This window comes from Rhodnius prolixus, unplaced genomic scaffold (assembly GCF_049639745.1).
Source record: "Rhodnius prolixus isolate KJV_2025 unplaced genomic scaffold, Rpr scaffold_18, whole genome shotgun sequence".
Classification (NCBI taxonomy): domain Eukaryota; kingdom Metazoa; phylum Arthropoda; class Insecta; order Hemiptera; family Reduviidae; genus Rhodnius; species Rhodnius prolixus.
Window position 1 is genome coordinate 2,687,801 of NW_027411636.1, and position 27,977 is coordinate 2,715,777.

General features: G+C 33.2%; 2 protein-coding genes and 2 long non-coding RNA genes across 7 annotated transcripts; 2 read left to right on the plus strand and 2 right to left on the minus strand.

Annotated features, from left to right (window-relative positions):
- Positions 1-20,634, plus strand: LOC141462129 (uncharacterized). 4 transcript variants are annotated; one of them, XM_074143742.1, is made up of 9 exons: positions 29-186; positions 10,138-10,235; positions 12,750-12,825; positions 13,694-13,765; positions 14,670-14,764; positions 15,806-15,854; positions 18,184-18,267; positions 18,446-18,597; positions 20,525-20,634. In XM_074143742.1, the coding sequence occupies exons 2-9, from the start codon at positions 10,146-10,148 to the stop codon at positions 20,573-20,575; spliced, it is 669 nt and encodes a 222-aa protein (XP_073999843.1). In that variant the 5' UTR covers positions 29-186; positions 10,138-10,145; the 3' UTR covers positions 20,576-20,634. The 4 variants fall into 4 exon arrangements, with proteins under 4 accessions (XP_073999845.1, XP_073999844.1, XP_073999846.1 ...); XM_074143744.1 differs by lacking the exon at positions 18,184-18,267 and having other exon boundaries at positions 1-186; XM_074143743.1 differs by lacking the exon at positions 13,694-13,765 and having other exon boundaries at positions 28-186.
- On the minus strand, positions 6,954-15,854 carry LOC141462137 (uncharacterized). Its single transcript, XR_012463118.1, has 3 exons — positions 15,620-15,854; positions 9,861-10,074; positions 6,954-9,055 (listed from the first exon to the last, which is right to left on the minus strand). It is a non-coding gene; the product is annotated as an uncharacterized lncRNA (long non-coding RNA).
- On the minus strand, positions 20,417-23,829 carry LOC141462138 (uncharacterized). Its single transcript, XR_012463119.1, has 3 exons — positions 23,690-23,829; positions 22,199-22,391; positions 20,417-21,393 (listed from the first exon to the last, which is right to left on the minus strand). It is a non-coding gene; the product is annotated as an uncharacterized lncRNA (long non-coding RNA).
- On the plus strand, positions 23,273-27,972 carry LOC141462133 (uncharacterized). The gene is made up of 4 exons (XM_074143750.1): positions 23,273-23,438; positions 23,520-23,675; positions 23,755-23,880; positions 27,783-27,972. The coding sequence occupies exons 2-4, from the start codon at positions 23,523-23,525 to the stop codon at positions 27,870-27,872; spliced, it is 369 nt and encodes a 122-aa protein (XP_073999851.1). The 5' UTR covers positions 23,273-23,438; positions 23,520-23,522; the 3' UTR covers positions 27,873-27,972.
- Positions 27,973-27,977: the final 5 nt, after the last annotated feature.

Consider the following 27,977-nt stretch of genomic DNA (forward strand, 5'->3'; position numbering starts at 1 on the left):
ACTGTGCAATAGCGTAACCGAGACTTGGTGGACTCTGAGAAGCAGAAATAGAAGGGGTGATGTCCTTCATACAGTTTCGTCTGGGGATCTTAAATTACTACAGACACCAGAAGAGTACATGATCAGTTGGTGCTTGGCAGTTATAAGTAGCAAGACTTGCAAAGGCATCAAGCAGATAATATATATGTAAGTAATATTAATATTAATACTACGGAAATGGCCGATTACTGTTCGCCATATTAATTGGCATTTTAGAGGCTAATAAAATCATTTTTGGAATATTAATTAGTTATAAATGTTACCTTATCTTAATTTATAACCTGTTACGTAAATTATTAAACAGTTAAAACTTCCTGAATTGTTCTCCGACTCACATATTGGGAGCTTTTACTTATAAAATAACCTGAAGTATTTAAAAATTAAGTCGCATTTAACAAAAATCTTTATACAAGTATAAGCGGTAGTTGTAGAAGCTAATACTTAATATTAATTAATGTGAGACGATGATGAATCTAAATATTTAAAAAGAAACTGATGTGAACACTCAGTCTATTTTTTCTCACTCGATATTCTCATTTTTCATTCGATTAATTCAAAATTCTCATTCGATAAATTTCTGTCGATTATTTTAGAACACAGTAATTTTGTCAACTTAATGCGCAGTAATATTGTATAGAAATGAAATCCATGGAATACAATTAAAACTTCTCCCTCGGGAATCTACATAAAATCTATAGCAAGCAAATCGGCAAAAAAAAAAAATTAAAGAGATCATTTCGATTGAGATAAAATCTGAAATGAAAGCAACATTCACATTCAGCGAATACAAACTCTATAATTGGTGGATTTCTCACAGTTTCTATCGCACTCGTGGGTCAGCTGTTTTGACAATGGACAAGAGTTTCTGCATCGGACATCGGGTATTGCAGAAAACTAAATTTGTTCTAATTTTTTGGTAATAATGAAGTGTCTGCTGAAACTTTAGGGTACTTGGTTTAACGTAACCTCTATTTCAGCAGAAATGTTACCTTCCTCGGGTTAGCTGCCAGGCTAAAGGTTAAGTATGTAAATAATAATAGCAGAAAGTGTAGTCATTCAATTAATCTTCATTAAAAATGTTGAACAAGTGATAGGCCTCGACTTTCCAATAAAATGGCCCTTCTTCCCTAGAAGTGGGCCTCTTTGTTGCTCGAAATTTCCACAAACAACTTTTCTGAGAACTCACGGAAACTCAAAATGTTATTTTTAATTAGGTAACTTTTAATAGATTAGTTTTCTCAAAAGGCACTGAAGTTTAAGTTCTCTATTTTATATTTAATATTATGAAATGTATAACCAAGGAATAACCTCCAACAGCTGTTTTGAATTTCCAGTAATTTTCTAGAAAGTATTCAAATGGACCTTTCTCAAGACACACTGATTTTAGGTGATCTACGACGTCTCGCACAAGTCTTTCCTTCCACAAGCGAGTATTTTATTTATTAAAAGTATATGAATATAGAAGTCATACATCCTTTTTAGGTATAAATTCATAATTGGTGTGAATGTTTACATCAGGCTTTTGCCTTTGTTGTGGCTAAGTAAGAGTTTGTCCCAAGTTCTTTGGCTCGTCTGAGCAGTTCTTCCTAAGTGAGCGTCTTTTAAACAAAAAAAAAAAGCATTCTTGTAGCCTTTTTTTTTATACCACAGAGAAAGATAAAAAAAGTAAATTTTGCAAATTCCTGGAGCTTGAAGGTTGAAAAACCGCTTAAATAACACCTTATAGGGACCACAGTAAACCGAACAGTTAGAGGCGACGCCTGCAAAGCCAATAGGTAATGGGATATAGGCCTTGGATTTTATTTAATGATTAAAAAGGAATTTATTATAGTTAAGTATGTTTGATAGTTGCTTCCCCGTTCGCCTAATCTGGTAGTTGTCTTGTCTGAAAAAAAAAATGGGTATTACTTTTCTTAAAAACTTAAAGTGAAACCTTACTCCGTTTCAACTTTGTGGATTTCAACTGTGTGTACTTTACTAATCTAAATGAATTTATTACGTGAACAAAATCTTGTCATCAGTAAGTGATAATGTAAAAACTAAAAACCGGCAAGATTATATCATTAAATTAGAAACCCTACTTTACCTTTATTATAAGAAAACAATATTAAACAATAGATAAACATTACACAATATTTACAAAACTAATTGCCATTATCTTCGTCATTGTTTTGCATCAAACATCTATCTCTATTTAATACAGAATGGTTTCATCACAGTGAATTTATTGATCATTTGTATAACGTGAGATCAACTAGCATACTTACTGCGAATGTTTCTGCACTGACCTACAATGTAATTAGATTCAACAATACTAAGTACTGATCAAAATTGATTACGCAGATAATCATGGTTACACAAACTGCTGTTATAACTATTGTTTCTTCATTTTGTTTCATATATTGTTTTTTAAATATAATATATTAACTCCACAAAAAAAATAAATATTACATTTGATTACGAAACAGTTATCATCTACTTGAAAAATTAAAAAGAAATTCTTTCTAACGTCTGAAGAATGCATTTAAGTTTACTTGGGACAATCAAGGATTTAATTAGTTAGAATTTCGGACGTGAATTGAACGAATCACACTAAAGTCTTTTACAAGTCGTTCAGTTTTACGAATGTCTTCGTTGGCAAGCCTAGTAGAGGTTATACGAGTTATTTCATAACTGTCAATGAATACTTTCTTATTATAGGAAACAACTTTTATTGCAATTACTATCAACAATAATTATAATACAATCTGCTATTAAAACATATGTTACCCTAACTAAAACATTGATAACTCAACTTCGATCCCTTACACTTTCATAAATATAACAATTTTCAATTTGAACTTTTCGGAGTATAGGGAGACTTAATAGCTTGGAATAGGAAGACCCTTAAAGGGGATACTGGCAGTAGAATGTTAAGTACGGGCTTAGTTTTAAAGATACTTTTTAACAGTTTTTCCCAGGGAATCCCGAAGATAAACAAAGACGAGCATTGGCTGGAATTTTGGGAAAGTAGGTGACGGAACTGATTGAAATGAAGGTTTTAAGGTGAGAGAATAGACTGTTTGGATATTTTTGAACAACATGGGACTTCCAGGAAAGTTGCTGATCCAGCAAATACTCCAGGATTGTTGACGGAACGAAAAAAAAAAAACTGGATCGAGAGGGTATGTTCAAGAAACAAAGTAGGAAGATTGCTTTAACTATGGGATCGGAACCGAACAGTGTGGCCTAGTTTTTAAAGATATTTAACTTGAACACAATAAGAAGGCATTATTAAATTAATTTCACCATTGTATGCAGGAATGTAGAATTGTTTGTTTGTAGTTCTTATTTGTGGTAAACGATGCCCGGGGTAGTTTGTAATTTCGTAGTTATAATCTCAACAAATGAACTGGAAATTCCAAAATGATTCCTACGAGATAAATGTCAAGTATTATTACAAATAAACTAATACATGAAGATGCATACTTTACAAATGTACGCAAATCTTTTTACCACGCTCTGATTAATATAATCAGCTGTGTGTTGAGTGTTATTTCTTGCTTCCAAGAATCATTATCACTAATGATGACAAAGTTGCTACGCTATTACGTAGATTTGACTCACTAGGTTTTTTTTCTTTCAGTCTAGTATCACTACGTAGTAGTAGTGTTCACTTCCTTTTAGAAAATTTATCTGCAGGAAATTTTTGTTCTACAAACTGACTAGTAGTAATATATCTTCCGGTTTCTATCTTGGGAGGAAATAATTCCGGAATATAAAATTATGGTGCACATTTGTTTCATCTAGATTTTTACTTGTGATTTGAAATTTTTGAGGTTATCTGAGATATTTTAAGTTAATGTGAACCTCAACGTGACTCTTTTACTATTTACCATTCTTATAACAGTGACACATTTTCTGCAGTGTTCAAATTTTTCCTACTTATTACCTACAATATTAATTGGGATCAAAATTAAGCATCAACACAATTAATAAGTAACCGGGACATAAATTACCTCTTAGTAATCTTAAAAGAAAAAAAACTTGTATTATCGTTGAAATTTCAAGTTAATAAATAAGATACTTTGTGCCCTGCTTATTTTCGAGTGAAAGAATATAAAATGATATTACAAATGCAATGATTTCAAAATTACTATAAATTTTTTACCTGCTAATGTAATACACTTAGAACTATTAATAGTTTTTCTAACGGCAATGCAACAGTGTAATTTTATTTACATGAACTGAGTTTAAGAAATGTCCGCTCTTACACAAGGAGAGAAATTATTACAGAACTATAAACGATGTCCTCATCCACATAAAGTAATATGCATTAGTGATGGGCTATTTGAGCGGACTCGTTCCATTGGAACGAGTCCGATGGTGGAACGAGTTGATTCAAATCCCTATTTTTAAAAAAAGTGATTCCGCCCCGCCCCAAAAAATTTAGGCAAATAAAAATGAAAATGAGGCAGCAGAAGGTTTGGAACGATTAAACATAAGAACAAATGTCACGCAATTTATTATATTATTATATCATTAAATGTTAGCTTTCCCAGTTAATAACAAAACTATATTTCTTTAACACACATTGAGTACTATCCCTAATTTCCAATTGCTCTGATAAATATAAAATTAACAACGTAATACAAATATTAACACAAAAATAGGCTAGTCAAATATAAATTAAAGCAATGCAGTTTTGTCATTATCTAGCTTGACCACTAGAAGACTGGAGTTAACTTACTTCAAGAGTATTCAAGGTAGAGAAACGGAAATGGGTAGGAAATTATTCCATAAAAATTCTAACCCTTCAAAATTATAATTACTCATAATATTTATTAACTAAGAATTGAATATCAAGCTTTTAAAATATTATCTTATTGTTTTACAAAAAGAAAAAGGTGTGTGCTTAATCTTAAACTTAGCGCTGGACACTCTTACTCTCATCTTCATTGGCGTAAGCTTGAACGTGTACATGTCAGCTAGACGGTCAAAGTAAAACTGGGCCAAAATTTAGTATTACCTAACTGGTTTACTTAGTGTAGTATCCCTCCCACTCTATCACCTATTTCACAAACATTCATCGATTGAAAATATTTTTTAGTTAAATATTCGTTTCATTGGAATACAAAAAACATTATAACGCTTTCTTAAGATGATTTGAATTTTTAAAATTTGTTTTTGTCCATTACTCTTATAAAATACGAAGAATTTCAAATAAAATATAATATACAAACACAGAATGATCTAGTGTGCAGGTGGAGTCAGTCGTAGTTACCATGACAACGGAACCGTTAAACGACTCCGGCCCAGCTCTAGCATTTTCATTGGTTAAATCCACTGGAGTTGGTGGAGTCGAATCCGGAGTGATTTAAATCCTTTTGAAACCGGACTCGTTCCATTTTTTCGTTCACTGAATCTAGCCAATAGAAATTGCTGGAGCTGGAACCGGAGTTGTTTAACGGTTCCATTGCTATGGTAACGAGGACTGACTCCACCTGCATACTAGATCATTGTGTTTGTATATTATATTTTATTTGAAATTCTTCGTATTATATAAGAGTAATGGACAAAAACAAATTTTAAAAATTAAAATCATCTTAAGAAAGCGTTATAATGTTTTTTGTATTCAAATAAAACGAATATTTAACTAAAAATTATTTCCAATCGATGAATGTTTGTGAAATTGGTGATAGATTGGGAGGGATACTGCAGTAAGTAAACCAATTAGGTAATACTAAATTTTGGCTCAGTGTTACTTTGACTGTCTCACGGTCATGTACACGGTTAAAGTTACCCAATGAAGATAAGAATAAGAGTGTCCAGCGCTATGTTAAAGATTAAGCACACAGCTTTTTCTTTTCGTAAGATAATAAGATAATATTTTTAAAGCTTGATATACAAGTCCTAGTAAATAAATATTTCTTTATTTATGAGTAATTATCATTTTGCTTGAAGGGTTAGAATTTTTTTTATGGGAATAATTTCCTACCCATTTCCGTTTCTCTACCTTGGATCCTCTTGAAGCACGTTAACTCCAGTCTTCCAGTGGTCAAGCTAGATAATGACTAAACAGCATTGCTTTAATTTTTATAATTGACTAGTCTATTTTTATGTTAATTTTTGTGTTACGTTGTTAATTTTATATTTATCAGTGCAATTGGAAATTAGGGATAGTACTCAATGTGTGTTAAAGAAATATAGTTTTGTTATTAACTGGGAAAGCTAACATTTAATGATATTTTTTAATAAATTGCGTGACATTTTTACTAATGCATAGGGTAAGTACAGAGACCGGAATCGGTGAACGAGTTGTTGGAATCGATTCCAACCCTGGAACTGATTCAAATCCAACGAGTCCAAAGACGGACTCGTTCTGCCCATCACTAATATGCATTCTATGGTAAAACTACTAGAGACTGTTATAATGCACGCACAGCTGTAACTATAACAGAACTCTCATCAGCTGTTTGCTGCCATAATTCTTTTTGTCAGGTTTTTAACTTACGATTTACGCCTCCATTAGTTGGAGAATTCGTACATATTACGAGAAATAAAATGATTGTAAAAACTGTAAAAATAAATTTTTTTTGCTTCTTCTAATGTTCAACGACAACTTGGTGAATTTTGATTCCCTTGAGGTTAGACGATTGAATTATGATCTGCCTTTTTGTTTACAAGATTCTAAATGACGAGGTTATTTGAAATTTATCTTGCTGATTCCGTGTTCGGACAATCAGTTTCTGGTAAACTGTTGAATAAATGATACAACCATTATATGTGTGTACTTAATACGGGAAGTTTGGCGAAAAGGTATTTGGTGTCATTGAAATAAATCAATAAAATAAAAATCACTACTAAACTACGTATTAAATGTAATTGATTGATAATAACTATAATTTGGTTAAACTCAGTTATTATTGTGATTCTGAGGTTGCACACACATATGTTATTTTTTTGAGCTTGTAATTAAACTGTTAATGGCCAAAAATGTCAACAATCAAAGCAACAACTTCCGTCGGCTGTTCATTTTAGTTGGGCCAAGGATATCTCCGCGATATCTAGTCATGTAAATCTTTTCTTATTATCTTCAATATTTTAGTCAACAACATTTTTTTTAATACATGGCCTTTTGTGCTTAAGTAAGTGTTGGTCAGTAACACTTTTCCTTCAGGTTAGTGTCATTGTCTGTGCACTTTCACTGTGTTCCCTATTTTTACAATGGACTAAATCGGTGTGGGTATGAAAATAGAGAAGGGATATGTCATCAATGACTGGCGGAATTTTTATTAGTTTCTTTTTTTTTCTGGTAGTTACAGGAAATAATGGCGAATAGTGAGTTTGGATTGAATTCCAGATTTTCGTAATTTCCTCGAGATTACATATGGAAGTGTTCATTTAAAAATTTCATTTCAGGAAATAGGATTTTTCTTGAAAAATAAAACAGAACAATAAACTTAAGGAGAAACATTTACTGCGCCAACTCCTACCCAAGATCTACACCTAATCTCTTAACACCCTGGGAGTTACGTACCAGTTGAACCAAAAAAACAAAGAATATCACAAAACCTCGAGCCAGGAAAACAGCTGATCCCTTCTCTATGTGTAACCAATAAAACTAATGGAAATTACGTAAGTTGTGTAGATATATTTTATGTACAAAAAAGAAAAAGGGAATTTTATTTTTTAAACCTACTTTTTTTTTTGTGCATCACTGATCATCCAACAATTCTTAGTATTTTTATGTCCATCGGTTTACCCAAAGAAGTCAGAATAATTCTATCTAGAATTCATGGGCTGGATATAGATGGTAAAAAAGTCTCTATTTCACCTACTACTTGCGCTAAATAGGGATCTACGTTAATTTTACTTAGTGATGGTAGAGTGGTTTGTTAATTGGCACAGACCAATCTAGAGAGGTAGCAGCTCCAAATCTTAACCAGAGATAGAAGCGTCACAAAAACAACTCTTAAAATTTCACGAACTACGAAAATAAAATAAAATAATCACCACCTAGAGCTATGGAATGTTACATACATGTCTTACCAAAACAAGTCTTCGTGTAGCGTAAGTTCCACGATACGATGATAATTGATAATTAATCTTAATCTTTGTATCAAAGTTTATGCAAAATTACACAATATTATATTATCTGGTTACTGAAACATTTTAGAAGCTATCGATTAATGAATACGTCATTGTTATTGTCTATAACTTGGCTCGTTGACCTTGAACTGGGTTGGAACAGTTTTTTCTGCTACCTTCTTAGCTGTAGTCCAAGACTGGTTCACATGGGAATTCCACCTGTTTTACATTCGTAACATTATCAGGGTCAATGGAACTTTAAAGATTCTGCGAAAGGTGTAAATAGGAGTTTAGCTAAATTCTTAGCAACTGCTGAAAATTGTAATGGTGGATCTGTGGGGTTAATTAGAAATGATCTGTATTTACCTCTGACGGAAAGAATAAATAAGTGGCTAGCGTACTGTATTCTCACTCGCGAGATTCCGAGTTTGAATTCAATAGCAGGCTTTTAGATTTTATCTATTTCTAAGAGCTCCTTACAGCTCGAGTGATGGACGTAGTTGTCTTTTTAAAAAAACAGTCTGGAGACCGCCAGTACATTGAGCAAAAAAGCTCCGAGCGCCCCTCATCGCACCTTAATTTAAAAATTTTGTACAAAATAATAAAAAAAAAAAAAATCTTAAACAGCAATCCGCATGTTGAATTCAACCTGAATTTCCACCATTCAAGCGATTTCAACACGGTCCATCACAGTGAGCTGTAAGAAGTTTTTAGGAAGAAGAGAAAAATCTAAGGTTCCCAGCAGCTGGATTCGCACCTATAATCTTCACGATGGAATCCAGTATTCCTAACCACCCATCCCTACTATCACTTAAATACCATTCCTTTGGGAATTTCCTCAGTTTTTATCAGAACAATTTATCACAATGAATTAAATTGAGTGTAATCAAGTCACATTGTAGAAACAAGTAGAAATTTCAGACGAAACTCTTGTCTCACGTAAAATCTGAAACAATGATTTAAATAAATATAAAAAGAAAATATGACAAATTTATAAGATAAAAATGGAAAAATTAGAAAATCATGGAATAAAATGTCCTTGCGACGATGGAAAACGTTGAACTTTTCTTGGGAAATTTATAAACAACGATATAACTTATTATTATTATTTAATGGGGCAATCTAATTCAATAACATCATTAAAAATAATTACGTGCTATTGAATATGGTACTGCCATTGCTGAGAAAAGTTCTAATACATTTTATTTTGTTTTTCTCTCTGTCTTGCGTAGTGTCATTGCAATTTAGTCTAGTTGTAGATTTGGAATTTTGGTTTTCCCAGAATCAAAAGAGTGACTTTACATGATTGATCTTGTGAGAATGGAGACTGTAGATCAAAAACAGGAACTCGCCGATAGTTTCAACTTTATATTATAACTGTTTGGATCCAGACCATACGAGTATTATAACTCAACAGAATTCAAACAGGAAGTCAATGGTCAAAATATCTTAACCGGATGTTCAAATTTGTTGAAAGTATTTTTTTGATTTTTGAGCTTTTCTTGAAAACAGTACCAATGATTTTTTTTTTTTCTTTAAATTGAAATTAATACTTGCACTCACGTAGTTCTTTTACAAACACAATTTTACAAGGAGAAGAAGGATAAGGGCATTTCTAGGGGAGGTTACACAAACTTTACAAAGTTGGATTTAAATAGGTTTTTTGAAGGCAGAACTCGAAGAAGTTGGGTAGGTTATATAACCTTAAGAGTTCCAGTTGTAGAAAGATAAAGACATAAGTGTACAAATACCAGTTTTTTCGTTGTTTAGAAGACTTGCCAGCTGTACTAGATTTCCGCAGCTCATTTCAGCCCTACTTATTCAGTCAGGATAATTTGTTTAGGGAAATGCACAAATCAACTTCCTCTGCAATCCCTGGGTGTTCTGTGGGCTATGGGTGATGCCTGTATTTCTATTGTTCTTGATGACTCGGGAACCCTGACGTCGTGGCTGGTCAACTTGCCCCTACGAAGAGAGTATTGATTAATAATGACTAATTTTTTGTTTTTTGTTTTACTTTGTTTACAGAAAATAAGATGTACACAAAGGTGTTTGTTTGTTTGGCGATCCTAAGCGTGACCTATGGAGCTCCAAATCATCTGAAGACCGTGATCGTCGAGAAGCAGGTGAGTCTCCAAAGAATATCTAAATTTATAAATGACTTAGTCAGGTGACTTAGAAAATTAGTTCACACTGAATAATAATAATATTATTTAGTAAGATCTTGGCTTTATTAAATTGATATTTGGCTAATAAGAGGAGCTCGTTAGGAACTGCAGGGAAATTTTATCATTTGTAAAGCATGTCTACGTGGCGATTATAATGTGTGACGACGAGCTTAAGTTTGGCTGAGGGTAGTTGTAAACCCAACCACCTTGGCACGCCCTGTTCTCATTGTAAGTGTTTGGAGCATCAGTGTATGTACTGGGAGAATGTCAAAGTCAGGGCTTTAAAGCTCAAAAACCTACCAAAATCCCTGAAGAAGCAGCTAGTGTACGTATTTCTCTCTATAGGGTTTCATCTGGGTATTGAACTTAAGTAGGCGGTATACGAAGATTAGAGTTCAAACAGATCAGGTTTTCAATCAAGCGATTTTTCGCAAAAATCAATGATAGCTATATGTTTATCAAATTACAATATCAAACTGGATATAGAAAAATGTACTTATTTAAAAAAAAGTATAACCAGTGTAGCCCAAAAATTGCAGCAACTAGAGTACTAACTTATAACCAAATTAATTATTATCAATAATCAAGCAAACATAAAAAATAATCATGAGAACTCAAAGAATTTCATAGCAATATTCAAGGAAAATACCTACGCAACCTTGATCTAAAAAATTTCCGTTTGTGGTCTTCCATAGAACCGAAATACGTAAGTATAACCTACCTGCTAACCTAAACTGCCGTCTCATTAGTTGAAGGTTATAAATTTAAATAATAAACGTTGATTTGTAATCAACACATTTAATTGTTTATCCAGTGTTATGACCGCAGAAAATTAATTTAGTTATACATTTTCTGTTTTTTAAACTAATTTTGTACTCAAAAGAATTATCTTAAGCATTGAAACACTTCATTGTAGAGTTTTTTTTCTGCTTCCTTTGAAATTAAAACGAGTAAGTAAACACTTCATTCTAATAGATTTTGTGAAGGCCATCTTATATTTCTGGTTTTTATACAGGTAGTTTTTTGTTTTTTTAATTTCCGGATTCGTGTACCTGTTGCGCATTTCATTTTAGAATTTATTTCATAAATTAAAGATTTAACTTTATATAAGGTATATTATTTCTAAAGATCTGAACGATAACGTTTTTTATTTATCAGTTTTATTAACAAATTCTCAATCTTTTCCCGGTACTGGCGTAAGATGAATTTTTCTGAAATACCATTTCCAGCATTTTTATGAAGTACAAATGTTCTATACAAGTCTGATATACTGAAGACGAAAAAATTTCGATAAAATTCATTCTACTTTTAGGTTTACGCCTATCTCTTTAAACACGAGATTTGGGAAACTCATTAAACCTTCTTTAGAACTATTTAGGTTACAAAACTTTACTACTTAAAAAATAAAGAAAACTGATTGGGTTAAGGTAGGTTATATTAACCTCTCAAAACCAGTAAACTGTACGTAACCAAGTCTAAACTCTTCAAGGAAGCCCCAAGTAGAGAAAAGAGTCGATAGTTTGGCATAGTCTGTCTTGGTGCATTCACGCCAGCTGACTCCAGATATTTGAGCATTTCTCCCTAAATTAAAGGAACCAGATTCTCTAAACAAGTTTTGAGAAAGATGGGAGAGCCGGATGACCATTCCCAGCTGTCCAATGCATCCCTCCCATAAATAACAAAAAAAAAAAAAAAAAAAAATGAACAATAAATTAAGAAGTTTGAGGACTCTACTAATTAAGGCTGTACAGAGAAAACCCTGGAATGCGGAAAGCTATCACATCCTGGAGCCATGCCCACTCCTTTTCGAGACCTCTCAGGGAGGATTAACCCTATTTTAACACCTGGTAGCCATCCCAGTTCTCTTGCTTGGTAAGCCTCAAGAAAATATTGGAACCGACAAAATAGAATAACTTATTTCCTTGTGCCTAAACACCTTCTTCCTCTATAAGAGCATATGTACCATATCCTGGATAACTACGCTGGCTCTCAGGGGGTGTGTTCTTGCCTTCCCAAACTTAAATTAGTTAGGAAAATTGATCAGAGGGAACGCCTTCCAAAAGTCTCAGTTCTCGATACTGCCCTTAAAATTATGACTCAACAAGTCAGCAGTAAGACGCTTGTTCAGATTTGACGGAGTAATTTTAAAAAGTGAAGTGATAACGGGACCATAACTTGAAGGAAACCATTCGAATACGCGCCTCTTTTTTCGCGCCGAAGGATCTCTTTCCGTTTCCAAGACTCTCAAATAGTGATAGCAGCAATGTGCATGTACAAAGGCTGTGGAAAACCGGTTACTTTTGGTGTAGTTCTTCAAGTCAGGACTTCGTTTATATGGCCAATTTTTGAAAACACTGTTTTCGATACACAGAGGAAAGAGACACAAAAGGCGCACAATTGCGGTACTTCCACTTAATAAAATAAGCGAAGAACTTAGTATTTATTTAAAAGAAAAATCAATTATTGTCGCAGGTACCGCCAGCAAATGGAGTCGCAGTTGGTAACCTAGGCGCTTCAGCATCTTGGGGTGGTTATTCTGCAAGTGCCGGTAAGCTGCTTTACTTATTATCAAGTTAATTAGTGACGGAAATCTTTTTACTTCTTGTTTTTGAGCGATTAATTGTTATCATTTCCTATTTGCGTTTTCCATCAAGTTTGGAGGAGTTAATTACATTTAAGTGTAATCTCTGTAAAACATCAGTTTTCATTAAATTAGTAATTGAAGCAGTTCCTAACCTTGAGATTCGTTCTTCCTTTTTATGATGTTCATGGACGGTTAATTAAAAATAAACATAAGTAATTACTTTGATCTTAATTATTGATGATCACTATAAATGAATGGAAATATAATTACGTCACAGAATAGGAGGTTATTGTTTTAAAGAGGAATATGTTACATTATATTTAAACCAATCATCTAAGCGCCACTCTCAATACAGTAGTTACACTATTTCATGACTAAATTATTGTTTTTTAGTGAAAGTACCCAAGATTCATTCTTAGGCCAGCCTAGTACTGATACAGGTTTCACACTACATTAAATTTGCAAAGTATAACTTAATATTCCAGCACGTTTACCTGCGCTGTTTGAATTTACTGATTTACAATATGCAATTAGGTGTCAGAGATTTACAGAGGCGTGAACAATGGTCACGGTAAAAACCAGTGGTCCTTATGAAACCCCAATCGGGTTTTTGACCGTAACTCCGTGAAAAATGAAGATACAGTATCGGGGGTGAAAAATTTGAAAACTAGACCAAAATAAACATAGTTTACTTCGTACATTTTTTCGAAATTCCGCTTTCCTAAAAAGTTATTAGCGATTGGTGCGTTTTAAATGGATCACCCTGTATAATAATTCGAATTACAAATCATACAATTGTAGGAAGTTTGTGGCTAAAAATTCATTTTTCCAGGACTTGGTGGTTCAGCAGATGGAGGCGGATTGTTCGCCGGTGCCAGCGCTCCTGCAGGTTCCGCCAGTGCAGGTATTCTTAGTTTTTCTCTTACAATTGTAAGAGAAAGCATGTTGTAGGAGATATTGCTACAAAGTTTTTCCTATCATCATCTTCGTAAATTCACTTTTTTTGCACACACTTCCTTCTTCTTTTTGATTGGCTTGCACATTTTCTGGTTCACTTTTACTTTCCGTGCACAGGGGCCCAATCGATGGACTCGAAACTACTCTTGTTTCACATGAATCTCTTTATAACTAACACTTCTTAGTAAGTACTAATATTAGCTTCTGTTTAGCATTATTTTTATCTTGTTCTAAATCTTAGTGCAATTTGGGGTGAGTTTATAAATTGGGAGTAAGTGAGAGAACAACTGTGCGATCTCACATGAAGGTTTCAAAACAAACTTTCAGTCGTCAGCTGTGCAAGATGAATTCATTGATAACAAATGACCCTTAGACCTCAACTGATGACAGTCTTTGTTCTAAAAATCAAAGCTTTGGTGCATGGCCGACAGCAGTCTGACTGTCAAAGAACTACCTGAAGAAAGTTCTTAACAAAGTTTTCGTTACGACATTTTTTTAAAGCCCTAAAAACTAGTCCCAACTACCTCTCTTCCCCAAGACATCACCAGTCACGATGAGAGAAACTTGGACATGTACAGAGTAGCTACTTTGCGGCCTAATTTCACCACAGTTATGTGACCTTGAAAATATTACAGATCCCTTAGCAGTAGTTACTCTTACCACTTAAGATTAATTCAGCACTAATGCTGTTTATAACAAATAAGATTCTGTAACAGAAGCTAAAGCAGTAGGCAATAATTTTTTCATTTTATTTACTAAACTAAACTGATATCACGATGCAAAAACCACAAGAGATCCTGGCTCTAGACATCGAGATATTATCAAATTATTCTAAATTTCATTTGTTTAAGGTATCGGAGGTGGAACTTCAGCATCGGCTGGTGCTTCAGCGGGCGTAGGTGGCGGAAACAAAGGCGGTGGCACTTTCTTCGATAGTATATTCAATGTAAGTGCCTAATTTACAATTTCTTTCAAGATTTCTTTTGCTACATTGTTAGCGAAGAATGTCAGCATTGATTTAATTTGTTATAATCGATCGATCAATCGATATTGCTTGCCATAAATATATCATTTTTCTACCTCAATCTTTCTAATTTTTGTCAGTGGAGTGGAAAAAACTACGCTATCCAAAATCCATTCAGCAACCCTTGAAGAAAAACAATAACAGCAACAAAACGTGTCTAAAATAAAAATCCAATCTCAGATTTTAGCCCACCAAGGAATTCTGTCTTAACAAATCGAGCAACAACAAATAAAGGGAAATAGTCTGAAACTCCAGCACAGTTCCGATCGAACATTCTAAATCCGACCTTCTCATTCACACCCTACAGAATTCGTATCCTCAGCAGCAGATTAGCCAACAGAGTCAGCAAGAGTAGTGTCGGACAGAAACATAATTGAAGTAAAACGCTCTCTGTACCAAACTGATGAATTAACTTCTGATAATGGGAATTGGAATGCCAAAAAAACTGTCAGAAATGGGGACAAAAATTAATACTCGCTACGCCAGGGAGCACAACTGACGCGAACGCCCCCTTGGTGACTAAAAACCTAGGTGCTACGAAACCATAGCAATGAATGATGTGGCCAAAAGTCACGATCATTGAAGGGAACTAAACAGTACTGTCAGTACCAAGGCGTGGCGAGATTTCAGGCAATGAACTGGATTAAGACTTGAGAAAAGATCGTATGAACGTTTCCACACTTTTTTTTTTGGAAGATACTGGAGGGAGCTTGTAATCAAAATTTTAAGCTTAAAAAATAGATTAATCAAAATTCTAAGTTTAAAAAAATCGATTACCTGTAAATTGAACTGATTTTCAAAAATTGGGAGGTTTCATTTAACTTGGTTTGCTAACTTCTTGTTATCTTTTTGATAACTGGAATCTTTTTCCGGAGTTCGTTGATTTTATTGAGTACTTTAACTTTAGTACAAATTAAATTTCTTACTTTTAATATCTTCCTTTACTTTTTTTTTTGCTTGCAGATTCCCATTTCTGTTTTAAGCTCCGTCAACAGACACCTAAACAATAGAGGTACGTAAGCACCCATTATATAGCTACAAGGTTATTCAATTGGATTTCTATTTGAAAAACTATTTGGCATGCTTAAATTGTTGCTTACAAAAATCAAAAAGCTTCCTCTATTGAGGTTTTTACATGGTTTTATATTAGCATGTGATGGTTCATTCATATTTGGACTGGAACCACCATTAAATTGTGTGCGAGCGCAGTTTCTGGTTCCTTATTACCTTGCACCGTATGCGTATTCAGCTAAAACGCTATGAATGGAAATCGCTTGACGTTATGAATACTATATGAATATAACAGCACAGTTCTAGCAGCACTTATGTATTACTAATCAGTCAAATCAGTTTGTTGTTATTAGAAATTATTTGTAAAATATCTGAATAGTATTTTAAATTTAAAATAAAATGTATACACATAATTCTAATGTGAATTATTTGCATTTAAGCACGCTTTATGAAAAGATACAAATTTTATAATTAATTTGAAACTTTAGGCTCGATTTATTGTCGAAGTGTTAACATGTGTTTTAAGAATATGACATGGTGTGTAGGTTAGAGCTAAACAGGTTACGTTTACATAAAATGTACATTCATAGAGTCACGATTGGTTTATTATTCCTTATTTTTTTACGCCATCATTCACTTGATGAAATAGGTTTATTTACCATCCTTGTGTCATTGCCAGTGAATACAGAAAGTGTAACCTCGTTCAGTTTTATAGTGTGAGTTAAAGAATCCCATGGGAACTTATCGGCTATTTGGTTATATACTTCTTCATTTCAATGAGTTGTTACGATATGCAGTATGTATAATGAGGACATGTTTTTTAATTCTCTGTTCTCGTTGTGTATCGTATTTTTACTGACCATAGCTCTTCTTCTTCATGAGATAAGAAAATGTTTACAGATTAAATGTTTAGAGGAAGACGTTGCTAGGATATGACCGCTCTCTTGTAGCAACCTCAGGATCTGGGAAGGTTTAGTTTGAGAGGATATTGCTCCTCTGGCACTCGAATTGCTAGCTGAGCTTTTAAAACTTCCAAAAATGATGGTACAAGGTATGGGCGGGATAAATAGTAATCTTCTTCTTTACTCGCAGCATCCCAGAATGTGCTGGAGTTATCAACAAACCCAGGAGTCCATTCTAACTGCAATGCTTCCTTTAAGAAAAAAGCATCAGCTTTCTTAGCCATTAGCAATGCTAACGGTCGGTGCCTTCGTTCCTTTTAAAAATATGGCTAATCAACATTCTTCGTGCCCACTCTCCTTCCCGGCAGTGTCTTCTGAGATCCTGAGATTCATAGCCTGCTAGTATCTTTTACTTATCTCTGGAAATACATGCCTCGTTCTAGTTACCCACAAGCTAAATGAAGGTTATTTAAGACAGAGGATAGTCTGGTTCTCCAGGAGGCTCTGTTTTTTCGACAAGTTACCCATTGCGTAGTCATCTTATCCGTAGTCACGGGTTACATTAAAACTTGTTCGGTAGGACAGTTGTATAAGGGTTGATCATCAATAACTGCACGAAAAAGCGTAACGTTGAAAAACACCCAACTTTGACCATTTTTTTTCTCTTTTTCTGTAAAAGATAAAATTCCTAAATTTTCTTTAAAATATAGGGCAAACCCTCCTTTGTAACTGTAATTTTTTTGCAACCACCCAGATCTGATAGATTTCGAGAAAAAAGTTGCTGAAAATGAGCAAAAACGGCATTTTCAAAAATTGGTCTTGTTGTTCTTGTTGTTACCTTTTTTTGTGAACAACGTAGCGCCTAAACGCGCGAACCGACTTTCATGAATGAGGTGTCATTCGATTCGGAATTTTATGTAGATGTGCCTTTTGGGGGTCTCGACGCTTTATATCGAATGGGAGAGGAGTTAGCCCCCTTTATGTAAGGCCCCCATCCAAAATTATTATTACTACTAATTACTTTGTAAATCTTGGCCCGATTTTGATAATATAGTAACTTGAGTTGAGTCCAAGCCATTATTGGTTGTGTTGTTTGGATGAGGTGTGCACAAAAACATCAAAATCTGTGAAGAAGTGCTCTTTCCTCTGTACAAGGCAGACTATTTCTTTAAACTCTAACTAGATTAAAATCCTGCAATTAACAAAACTGTACATATGTAGATCGATTAGCGCTCATGGATTGTTTCATTCGATTTTTTTATTTTCTGTAAATTGTAGAAGCACAGCAAAGCATTGTTTACACAAGAAATAGACTTTATGTATGCGCAAAAAAAATTGTGCCTTGAAAATTCTTTTTTTGTGAATTTGTTCATCCAGTTTGTAAATTAATAATTTTTTCCAAAAACAAACTCCATGTTACGAGTTCAGCAGAGCAGGGATTTCCTCCCAGGCGACAACTGCAAAGAGGCAAAGGAAGGCGATGGCGTTACTATGACGACTATGCTGATGAAGGTCTGATTTTTCTGAACAAAAAAGAAGTGTGAATAGAATAAGTAAATGCTGTTAGAACTTATGCTTGGGCCAAGTTTTATGATTAATATCATTTAAATTCATTGTCAAATCAATTACTTAGTTCCATTTTTTGTGTGTCTGCTACAATAAATACTAATTTATATTCGCTGGACTAAAGGTTCTGCTGCAACGCTACATGGAGCCGGTGCGGGGGCGTCAGCTTCCGCAGGTGCCAACAGTGGTGTAGGTTATAGGGCAGCAGAAGCAGGTGCTGGAGCTACTGCAGGGGCATCAGTGAACGTTAGGAAAAATTATGACAGTACATTTGCGGTAGGTTCTGATAAAGAGAGAGAGAGAAAGTGTGTTAGAGAGAGATAAATAGAGAAAAGGTGAAGAAATATTAACAAAAAGTGTTAAAAAAACAACATTACAATTACATAAGTTAACCATTAATGATTATGAGTGAATTATAATAAGTTATGCAATCATTAATAGTAATTAAACAATGCAACAGAAATTGGGTTAATGAATAAAAAATATTAATAACAATAAACATATAGGTTAGGTTAGGTTATAAACCGATACAATTGCAGGCAAAATAATTTATAAAGATCATCTTCGTAAAACCTATTCTCAGGTGAATATGTAATAAGTACAAATTATGTAAATGTTGCTGCTTTAGAGTCACTCATTAATAATTAAAATAAAAAAAAAATATAAGTTCATGTAAACCATATTTCTATTATTATATTATGATCATAACTCAAGGGAGGTTATAGCTGGTGGTTAATTAACAATAGTCGAAAGCAACTTTACATTTACATTTCATTGATGACGTCATTTTGTCTACTATCAATTAGTGAAGGTATTTATTTTAAGAGGTTATACAGATTAATGAATATACTAAGAGATTTGGTAGCTTATGGCTCAAAAAGAAACAAGAGAGTTATTTGAAATTTTTGATAATTATTACAGCTGTTTAATTTTAAGCTCCCAGCTGATATTCTCCCTTATAAAAATAGGCAAAATGATATCATCTTCTTGTGGAAAATTGAATTAACCATTGATTATTGTTATTAAATTTGCTATAGTTTTTATCTCCGATAATTAAAAGTTATTTTTATAATAAAAACAAACTCGAAGATGGCCGCTTTTTATAAAAAAAAAAAAAAAAACAGATGAGTGAAAATGTCTTTTTACAATCCAGACAAATTTTCCAATCACATTTCTCTACATCCTTGCTTTCTGTGAATCTTTTCACAAGTTATCGCGAGATTTGCTGCCTTAGATTAGAAGGGGTTTATTAACACAGGGTATGGGTATGGGCTAGGACAGGGGTCGGCAACCTGCGGCTCTTTTATCCAAATTTTGTGGCTCTTCAGCCTGCCCCAAAATAAACTGTATATTTCAATTTTATTGAAACAAATGAAAATTTCATTTATTAAAGTAAAGATATTTTTTCAAAAAGAATTTTAAATGAGATTTGGTTTGAAATTGAATAGAATTTATATACTCGTATTAACATAGAGTACGTAATATATAGGACTGCCGCCATTTTCATTCAAACACAGGTTTAGTTATTATTTATTTGTTTATTTACTTTGCGATAAGCGAAAATAAGTATATAAAACATTTAAATGTTATTGTATATCATAAAATAATAAATTGTGAATACAAATGATCTACAGGGTTTTTTACACTCTATCATCCTTGCGGCCCTTGGTAAGATTTATTAAAATTATTTAAGGAGAAATGGCTCTCTATTTAAAATAGGTTGCCGATCCCTGGGCTAGGACACCACTTAAAACTCTAAGTAGAGATTATAAAAATCGACATTCCATCTCGCTTTAATTGGGCAATCTTAAAGACTATTTTTGAACAAAGAAATGTAATCAGAACATTGCCTGCAGTCCAGTAAAACCTTGCTAGAGCAAAAATTACAATATTTACAATTTCATAAGGTCTATATTTAGAAAAGTGAAAGCTTTTATTAGTTGTACAAAAATAAAATCGATAAAAATTTAATCGATCAAATTTTTCATTTTTTTTGGGTGGTGGCCTCAGCAAAGATAGTCGGAGGCCTCCTAACTAGATTTAGGAATGAAATTCCTACCCGCAAACTGACAGATTTCCGATGGTTCATGTTGACCTATTTATTATTTATTCATTTGTGGTGGCTAAATATATTCTTAATTAAAGAAAAACAATTTTAATAAAGAAATGTAATTAATATATTCTTGTTACATTATTTTTTCAGATTCCCATCGCCGCGCTCACTAGTGTAAATCAATTTCTGAACGGAAAGTAAAAAAAGCAAATTCAAGAAAAAAAAAAAAAAAGAAGAACTCGTAACTTAAAATATTATTAGGTGATATAACAGTCAATACAACCTTCTCATTGTGGTGCAGTACAGCTGTTTTTAAATCAGCTGTTTCCATCAACTTTAAAAGCTGACTTTATACATCACATTGTATATCTGTAAACAAAATTTTGTAGTTTTTATAATTTTTATAAATAAGACTTAATTTACAAGTACATGGTCTATTTGTTAATTATTGGATGAATTAAAGGAAGTGTGAAAGTACAGTATATGCAGTACACATTAACAGATAGAATAAGTAAATAGTGCTCGTCTATTAATCACACGTATTAAAAACTCATTAATATGCTCTCTATTACACATATTGTAGTGAAAGTACTTCACAAATTTTTAACTTTCATTTAATTGTAATTTCAATTTTTAGTTTTTCTTTACTGTTAATTGAAAATTTTGTTATATTTTTGTTATTAAAAAAAGATAAACAAAATATGGTTCAAAAAAGTTATATGTAAGTCATAACTATATAGTCTTAAAAATTATTTTTTTTGTAGTTTTACGAATAAAATTCGAACTAAGTTTGAAAAACTTTTATTTCTTGTTTACCCTTTTATCCTTAACGAAATTATGATACAAGGTACGTTCAAAGAATTGCTTGCCCGAGCTTTACCAGCATCACTGCAGCCTTAGAGAGTACTTCTGAACTTACACCACTCTAAATCGTCGGCGAAGGGCCGGAGTCGTAGAAGAATACTTCCAATGAGAGGACTCTCATTTGCTCAATACAATAGCGGAGCATACTATTGGCTCTAGTAAAAAAAAAAGTTAAGTAAAGTAATGCTTATTTTTTCAGGCAGGCTTTACGTCTAACTACCAAATTAGGTATAGTGGACGGAGGCGACTAGCAAACATACTTTACTGTAAATTTCTCATATTAACCATTAAATAAAATCCAAGACCAAAGACCGGGAATCGAACCCACTAACCATCAATACATATTAGCTTTTTAGGTATGAGCAGTTAAAAGCGAACTCAGTTTTTGAATCTCCTTTCGTAAATACGAAGCTTGCCGTTAAAGCTGGCAAGCTTTTTGAAAATTCTTATTCCTGGCAAAGAGGCTTGAAAGCATGGACCGTTATTGACCAGCAACTATACGAATGGCTCCAAGGCAGACAAATAGAAATTGGTTTTTGGAACTTCATTCCTTATAAGAAGCTTACCGAAGAAGCTGGCAAGCTTTTTGAAAATTCTTATTCCAGGCAGAGAGGCTTGAAAGCATGGACCGTTGTTGACCAGCAACTCTGTCTGATACCCGAACGGCTCCAAGGCAGGCAAATAGATATTTCGAAGCATATTAGACTAACTAGGGGTCGGCAACCCGCGGCTCTATTATCCAAATTGTGTGGCTCTTCAGCCAGTCTAAAATATATTGTATATTTTGATTTTGTTGAAAAAAATGAAAATTTCATTTATTAAAGTAAAGATATTCTTTCAAAAAGAATTTTAACTGATAGGTTAGTAATTTGAATAGAATTAAATTAAAATGAAGTACGTAATTATATAAGACTGCCGCCGTTTCAATCAGGTTTAGTTATTATTTATTTCTTTACTTACTTTGCAATATGTGAAAATAAATGTATAAAACATTTAAATGTTATTGTATATCGTAAAATAATTATTAGTGAATACAAATGATCTTCTGAGGTTTTTAACACTATTATCCTTGCGGCTCTTGGTAATATTTATTAAAATTATTAAAGCAGATATGGCTCTCCACATAAAATAGGACTAACCCAAGGTTTGACATCTAAATAAACCCAAAATAAGGTGAGGTCTTAACATGAGACATAAACTAATTAAGAGAGTTATCAATCATGAACATTCAGGTGATCTTTTGTTTTCCTCCATTTTTTAGTAGATTTATAGTTTAAAATCTCACAAAACAGAAGCTATTTTTGTGCTAAATAATAGTTTTATATAAAAAGAAAGAATAACCCTCCGGCAGAGCGAGGTAAAAATATAAATAATGAAACTGAAACTGCAAACAAATTTTGTTTTTTAAAATCCTAAAAATAGAAAAATTGTTTATTCGCCTATTACAAGCCTAATTTGAGAAATATAAGCTATCTCGTTCTATCCATCGTATGTTGAACGTATGTCTATTAATTTGCAGGTATAATTTGGGAGGTATTAAAATATTACGCGCTTTAATATTATACAGGTAGTAAGTTGGTGCAATGTACAGATTACGAGTATCTTATCTTAAGGTACGAGTATAACTGCTTCCTCGGCAACACTTCAGGGCTTCATTCTTACAAGAGAATTCAAAGGAAGTAAGACGCGTCCATTTTGTAGATTTATTCTAACTTTAAAGAATCTTTGAGTATTATTTGTTTCAAGAATTTTTTATTTTCAATCATCGCCAACTTCCGCTTGCGAGAGAAGAGCGTAAGAAAGCCAGAACATCGCTTCCTCATCCAATCGATTTATCAATTCGTATCACGGGACACTTGCCGCACAGATAAGAGAATCATTAATGAAGACTCTTCTTCTTCTTACCACTGTCTCACTCCAAACCGGCGCGCTTCAACCACAATCACTACCCCACTTTGTCAATACTCTTGCTTTAAAGAAGGTGCGCTTTGTAGTCGTTGCAGAGAGGGTGGAGGGGGATTACTGTGTCAGTGTTGGCCGTTTGTGCAGCTGTTTGTCTATATATTGGTCGTAGATTGCGTCAGTTTAGGCTTTAGTTGTGTTGATTGCACACACTAAGAGCGGGTACTAGCTTGTATGTGACCGACAGTGTATGTAGTCTTTATTTTAGTACCTATACGTGTTCAGTGAAGTAACGCTTGTAAGAATATTTATTCATTTAATTTTCTAATTTTATTTGTACTCAATTATGATGAGTTTTGCTTTTCTTTTAAATTTTTAGACAATGTTGAGCTTAAACTTAAATTTAGTCCAATTAATCTTCCTATTTATTACCATAAATTTAGTATATTCTTTTCCTTTTGATGTCAAACATGACCCAAAAAGAGAGAAGAGAGATTTGAACGCCATACAAGAAACGATAAAGAAAACTTTTAATGTAAGTATACTTACTGGTACTTTTATTTTTCTCATTTAAAATTTTGGTTTTTCACCAAAGTAAAACCAATTCTTTCCAGCCACAACCAATTCTGGATACAATTTCCCAAGCAGAGATCTGTTGTAATGATGTCCAGCATTTAATTGGGAAAAAATTTGTTGATACATACGAACAAATATCAAAAGTGTTGGCAAATGCGATACAGGTAATAGTTTTTATTTCAAAAATCTCATTTAAATGAATTTTTTATTTGCAAAAAAAAAATAAAAAAAATTAAAGTGACATAAGACATGTGTAGTATATTTTGAAAATGCCGTTTTTGCTCATTTTCGGCAATTTTTTTCTCGAAACCTATTAGATCTGGGTGGTTGCAAAAAATTACAGTTATAAAGGAGGGTTTGCCCTTTATTTTAAAGAAAATTTGGGAATTTTATCTTTTATAGAAAAAGAGAAAAAAATTGTCAAAGTTGGGTGTTTTTCAACGTTACAGCTTTTTCGTGCAGTTTTTGACGATCAACCCTTATACAACTGGTCCTACTGGGACAGTTTTAATTAAGGAAACTTAGGAGTATTAACTTAATACTCTTACGGTTTTTTCTGAAAATTCTCAACAAGTTACTAAAGGAGGAAAGCATTTTCTTCATTTTTCTCCTTAAAAAAGTGGTTTGTTTCTTAAAAAAATAATAATAATGAAAATAATAACCTTAATCCTCGATTTGAGGGCTATCTATCATGTTCTATAACGTGAATCTCTCTTAGAGTCAATCATTCTATGCCCTACCAATAGGAAGATTGGATTCAGCTTGCAGTGGGTGTTGCTGTGAAGGCAACTTTGCTGGAGTACAAGAAAAAAGTTTGTTTTTTGAATGTAAGATCTGTAAAGTGAACAATTTTTAACGATGAACATTTAATGGGACGTTCGGTAATCCTTAATAGTATCAACTATCTATGATGGCTCTTAAGAATATTAACTGGGTAATCAAGGCACAATAATAAGTACTGTTCATGTAGTTGGATTATCCCAAGCATTCGTATATTGTGCGAGCGTTTGGGAGTCAGTGTAGTGTACTTTTTGTAGTCAGCTGGGTACCTGCACGGACGCCTTTGTTTCCTGAAAACGTTCAACCATCCTTGTTATTCCCCACCTGCGCAGCTTTACGATGTAGTCTCTTATGCGATTAACATCAATCGAGTAAGAAGGGATATTTTCCAGCTAACAAAGCGTGTAGACTTTTCTTTTTTAGCTAAATTTGACTATCCAAAATCAGCACACACAAAAATGAATTTGGGTTTACGCAGTTTCAGTATTCGTATATGGCTCGATATGATTCATGATATTTTTTTTGTGCTACATAAACCTACGTTTTTTGGCGTAGGTTCGTTTGTTGTAAAGGAAACCATTCGTTTTTTTTGAAAAAAAAAGAAAAAAAAAAGCAGTTTTACAGTCCAAATAGGTAAATTGTGAGGGCCTTTGCTGAAATCGATCGCTTCAAGTAACCTCGTCGATTCTTATTATTATTACACAAGTACACGTAAAAAAAATTGCACGCTTACGGAACCCCTTAATAGAATTTCCGTAGATAAATGTTCCCAACCAAAGTTATAGATCTTCAAAAATAAGTTTTTAAGTCGAAAAAAAAATCTCATCTAATCGAAACTTCAACTTCACTGCGATTATTCTATATTTTTGAGTTATAGTCGATACACACACACAAATTTGTAAAAACCACTTTTTCGAACTCCGGGGACCTCAAATCAGTTATTTCCGGTGAAAAGTAAAAAAAAAATATCGACACAAAGACAATCCTTGGATCTTAGTACAGAAAGAGAAAATAAATTAATTGAAAAAAGTGACCTAATCACTTCTAATACAAAGCTGCAGATTGTAGTATTGAAATCAACAGTTTTTAGTAAGAATTCCACGTTTAAAAAAAATTCCTAATAAATATAATGTGGTAAAAGAAATGCTGGGAATGTTCAAAAGTGAAATAATAGAAAATAAATATAGTTGTTTTTTTTAATAACTAATTTTACGGTTTAATTCACAAACCACAAATAGGTAACAAAGTAACAACAGTAAACTATAACTTGATTTATGAAAAATGAGGCTATTACAGAAAATGTATAAAATATCGGACATTCAGCTGGATACAGAGCTAAACAGTCTCCCCAATACCCCCGCCTCATTTTGCAAGCTATAACCTCATTTTATAGGTCAAATATTTCTCTAGACGCGCTGGCTGTTGCCGTAAAGGCAAAGTGAATACATAACCAAGTGTTTGTTTTCCAAGAACTTAAATAAAGAAAAACTAAATTTTCCGAATATCTTATTTCAGAAAACAATAATAAATGAGAAATAATATTATTGTACAAACTTATAAACAAACCGATCACCGCTGATTGTCGGCAAAGCTGTCTGAGAGTCCACAGGAGAGCCCCCATTGTATCCTTAAAAAAAGCACCAGATTCTTCACTTCCGGGTTGGATAAAACATCAGTGTAGAGTCATAAAGTCAGTTCCTTCTCCGGTTACCTCTTATACACGGTCTTGAAAACTGCCACAACAATCACATCCTGGAGTCTTAGGATATCCAAAGAATAGTTCATTCCTCTCTCAGTAAAATTTATACAAACATTGAGAAAAAAGATTAAAAAAAAAAAAAAACTCCTTCGACCAGTCGCATTTCCAGTTAACGCATATTAAAGGAAACCCTCTCTATCTGATGATATGTTTGCAGATAGTTCGCCAAAAACAATTTAATTTTCTGTCAGTTCCACTCACTACTTATAAGCTGAAGTAGTTCAACGTTGCGGGCCACTTCATCGCTAGATGCATTTAAAGCGTATACGTGCTTATACACAGGAATCTGAACCAGTAGGTAGTAGTGGTGGAACTGTCTGGTCTCTCTGGAGGTCAAGGTTATCGAAAGTGGACCATTCGCTTATCTTGATACTGGGAGTTGTCAATGACCAACAGATCTAGGAGCTTGCGAAGTTGTACAAAATCGTAATTTTAACAAACAAATTAACAAACCAAACGATCAATACAATCGATTCAGAGGCACTTCTGATTAGCTGAATTAATTCAAAAGGTGATTACCAATTTTATCGCTATCGATATGATTAGAAATATCAAACGTGAACATCCTACAATTTTCCGTATTTAAGTTGTATTACTCCCACTCTCGTATCAAAACCACACAAATAAAAATACATATATCTCGAAAAAACCTAAAAACAATTAATTCGGATACCTTCCCTTACTAGTGCAGTAAAAATAACTAAGAACAAAAATCGAATTTAATCGAATCTAAGTATAGACTGTCAAAAAATACTTATTAAAGAATACCGATAAATTGTAGTTAATTAGGTAAGAAAAGCAAAGATTAAAATCACTTGCATGCTGTCTGCCGTTCTACTTAAGTAAATAAACATGTTATAGAGGTTATATAACCATCAGTTGAATATTTTTTAAAAATATTTAACACGATGACCTAAATGTACGGGCTGTATACACACAGATACAAGTTTTCTTTCACCATTTTGTTTCCATCTATGAAGAACTTGTGCGAACAATAAAACGTCAAAATTATGAAAAGGGAGCAGGCCAGATGTACTAAGACAAAACGAAGATACAAACACCATAATTGGCAGTACGCGGAGTCTAACAACTTTTGTAAATGCATGATTTTTAAGATCAATACCTCCAAAAAACATGTTTAAAAATAACACTCAACATAACAAAGCTATTAATTCTACCAAGTGAAAGAAATGTGCAGAATCTTATACCACTTCAAACTTTAGGTCCCAATATTATAGAAATTATAAGTTCTTGAACTTCTAAACTCTTTGAAGTTTTGCTCAATCAAAGTTTTTGCGCAATTTCCATTAGGGATACTACTGTGAAAGAGGGTTGGTAAATTCCCTTTCTAAATTGATTAGATTTAAATACGGCTCAAACGTTCGAGGGTTGAAAAAAAAATTGTGTGTTAGGACTTTGAGAATAGTAATGAGAAAAAATGGTGTGAGGAAATATTTTATTTTTTTGTTTTAATTCTACAAAATAATATTCTACTGACAAAATGTTTTATTTTTCTGCATTTATTAGTTACCACAACAGAAGATTTCTATCTTTAGCAAAGGAGTTACCGACGTCTTAAACCAAATAGGTGGAAAATTAGTTGGATTGAACAAATAGTTTGTACAAATTTATGCATAGTTTAGTCAACTAAATTGTACCTGGAATAAAAGAGATGGAGGCAGTTCAGGAACCCACACCTGAAGCGCTCCATCGCAACTGCAG

Bases quoted from the DNA above. Each gene is read 5' to 3' on its own strand.
- LOC141462133 (XM_074143750.1), top strand. From the start codon at position 23,523: ATGTTGAGCTTAAACTTAAATTTAGTCCAATTAATCTTCCTATTTATT. The intron at 23,676-23,754 runs GTAAGTATACTT...AATTCTTTCCAG, and splicing joins CGATAAAGAAAACTTTTAAT to CCACAACCAATTCTGGATAC. The intron at 23,881-27,782 runs GTAATAGTTTTT...TGCATTTATTAG, and splicing joins TGTTGGCAAATGCGATACAG to TTACCACAACAGAAGATTTC.
- LOC141462129 (XM_074143742.1), top strand. From the start codon at position 10,146: ATGTACACAAAGGTGTTTGTTTGTTTGGCGATCCTAAGCGTGACCTAT. The intron at 10,236-12,749 runs GTGAGTCTCCAA...TTATTGTCGCAG, and splicing joins CCGTGATCGTCGAGAAGCAG to GTACCGCCAGCAAATGGAGT. The intron at 18,268-18,445 runs GTCTGATTTTTC...GCTGGACTAAAG, and splicing joins TGACGACTATGCTGATGAAG to GTTCTGCTGCAACGCTACAT.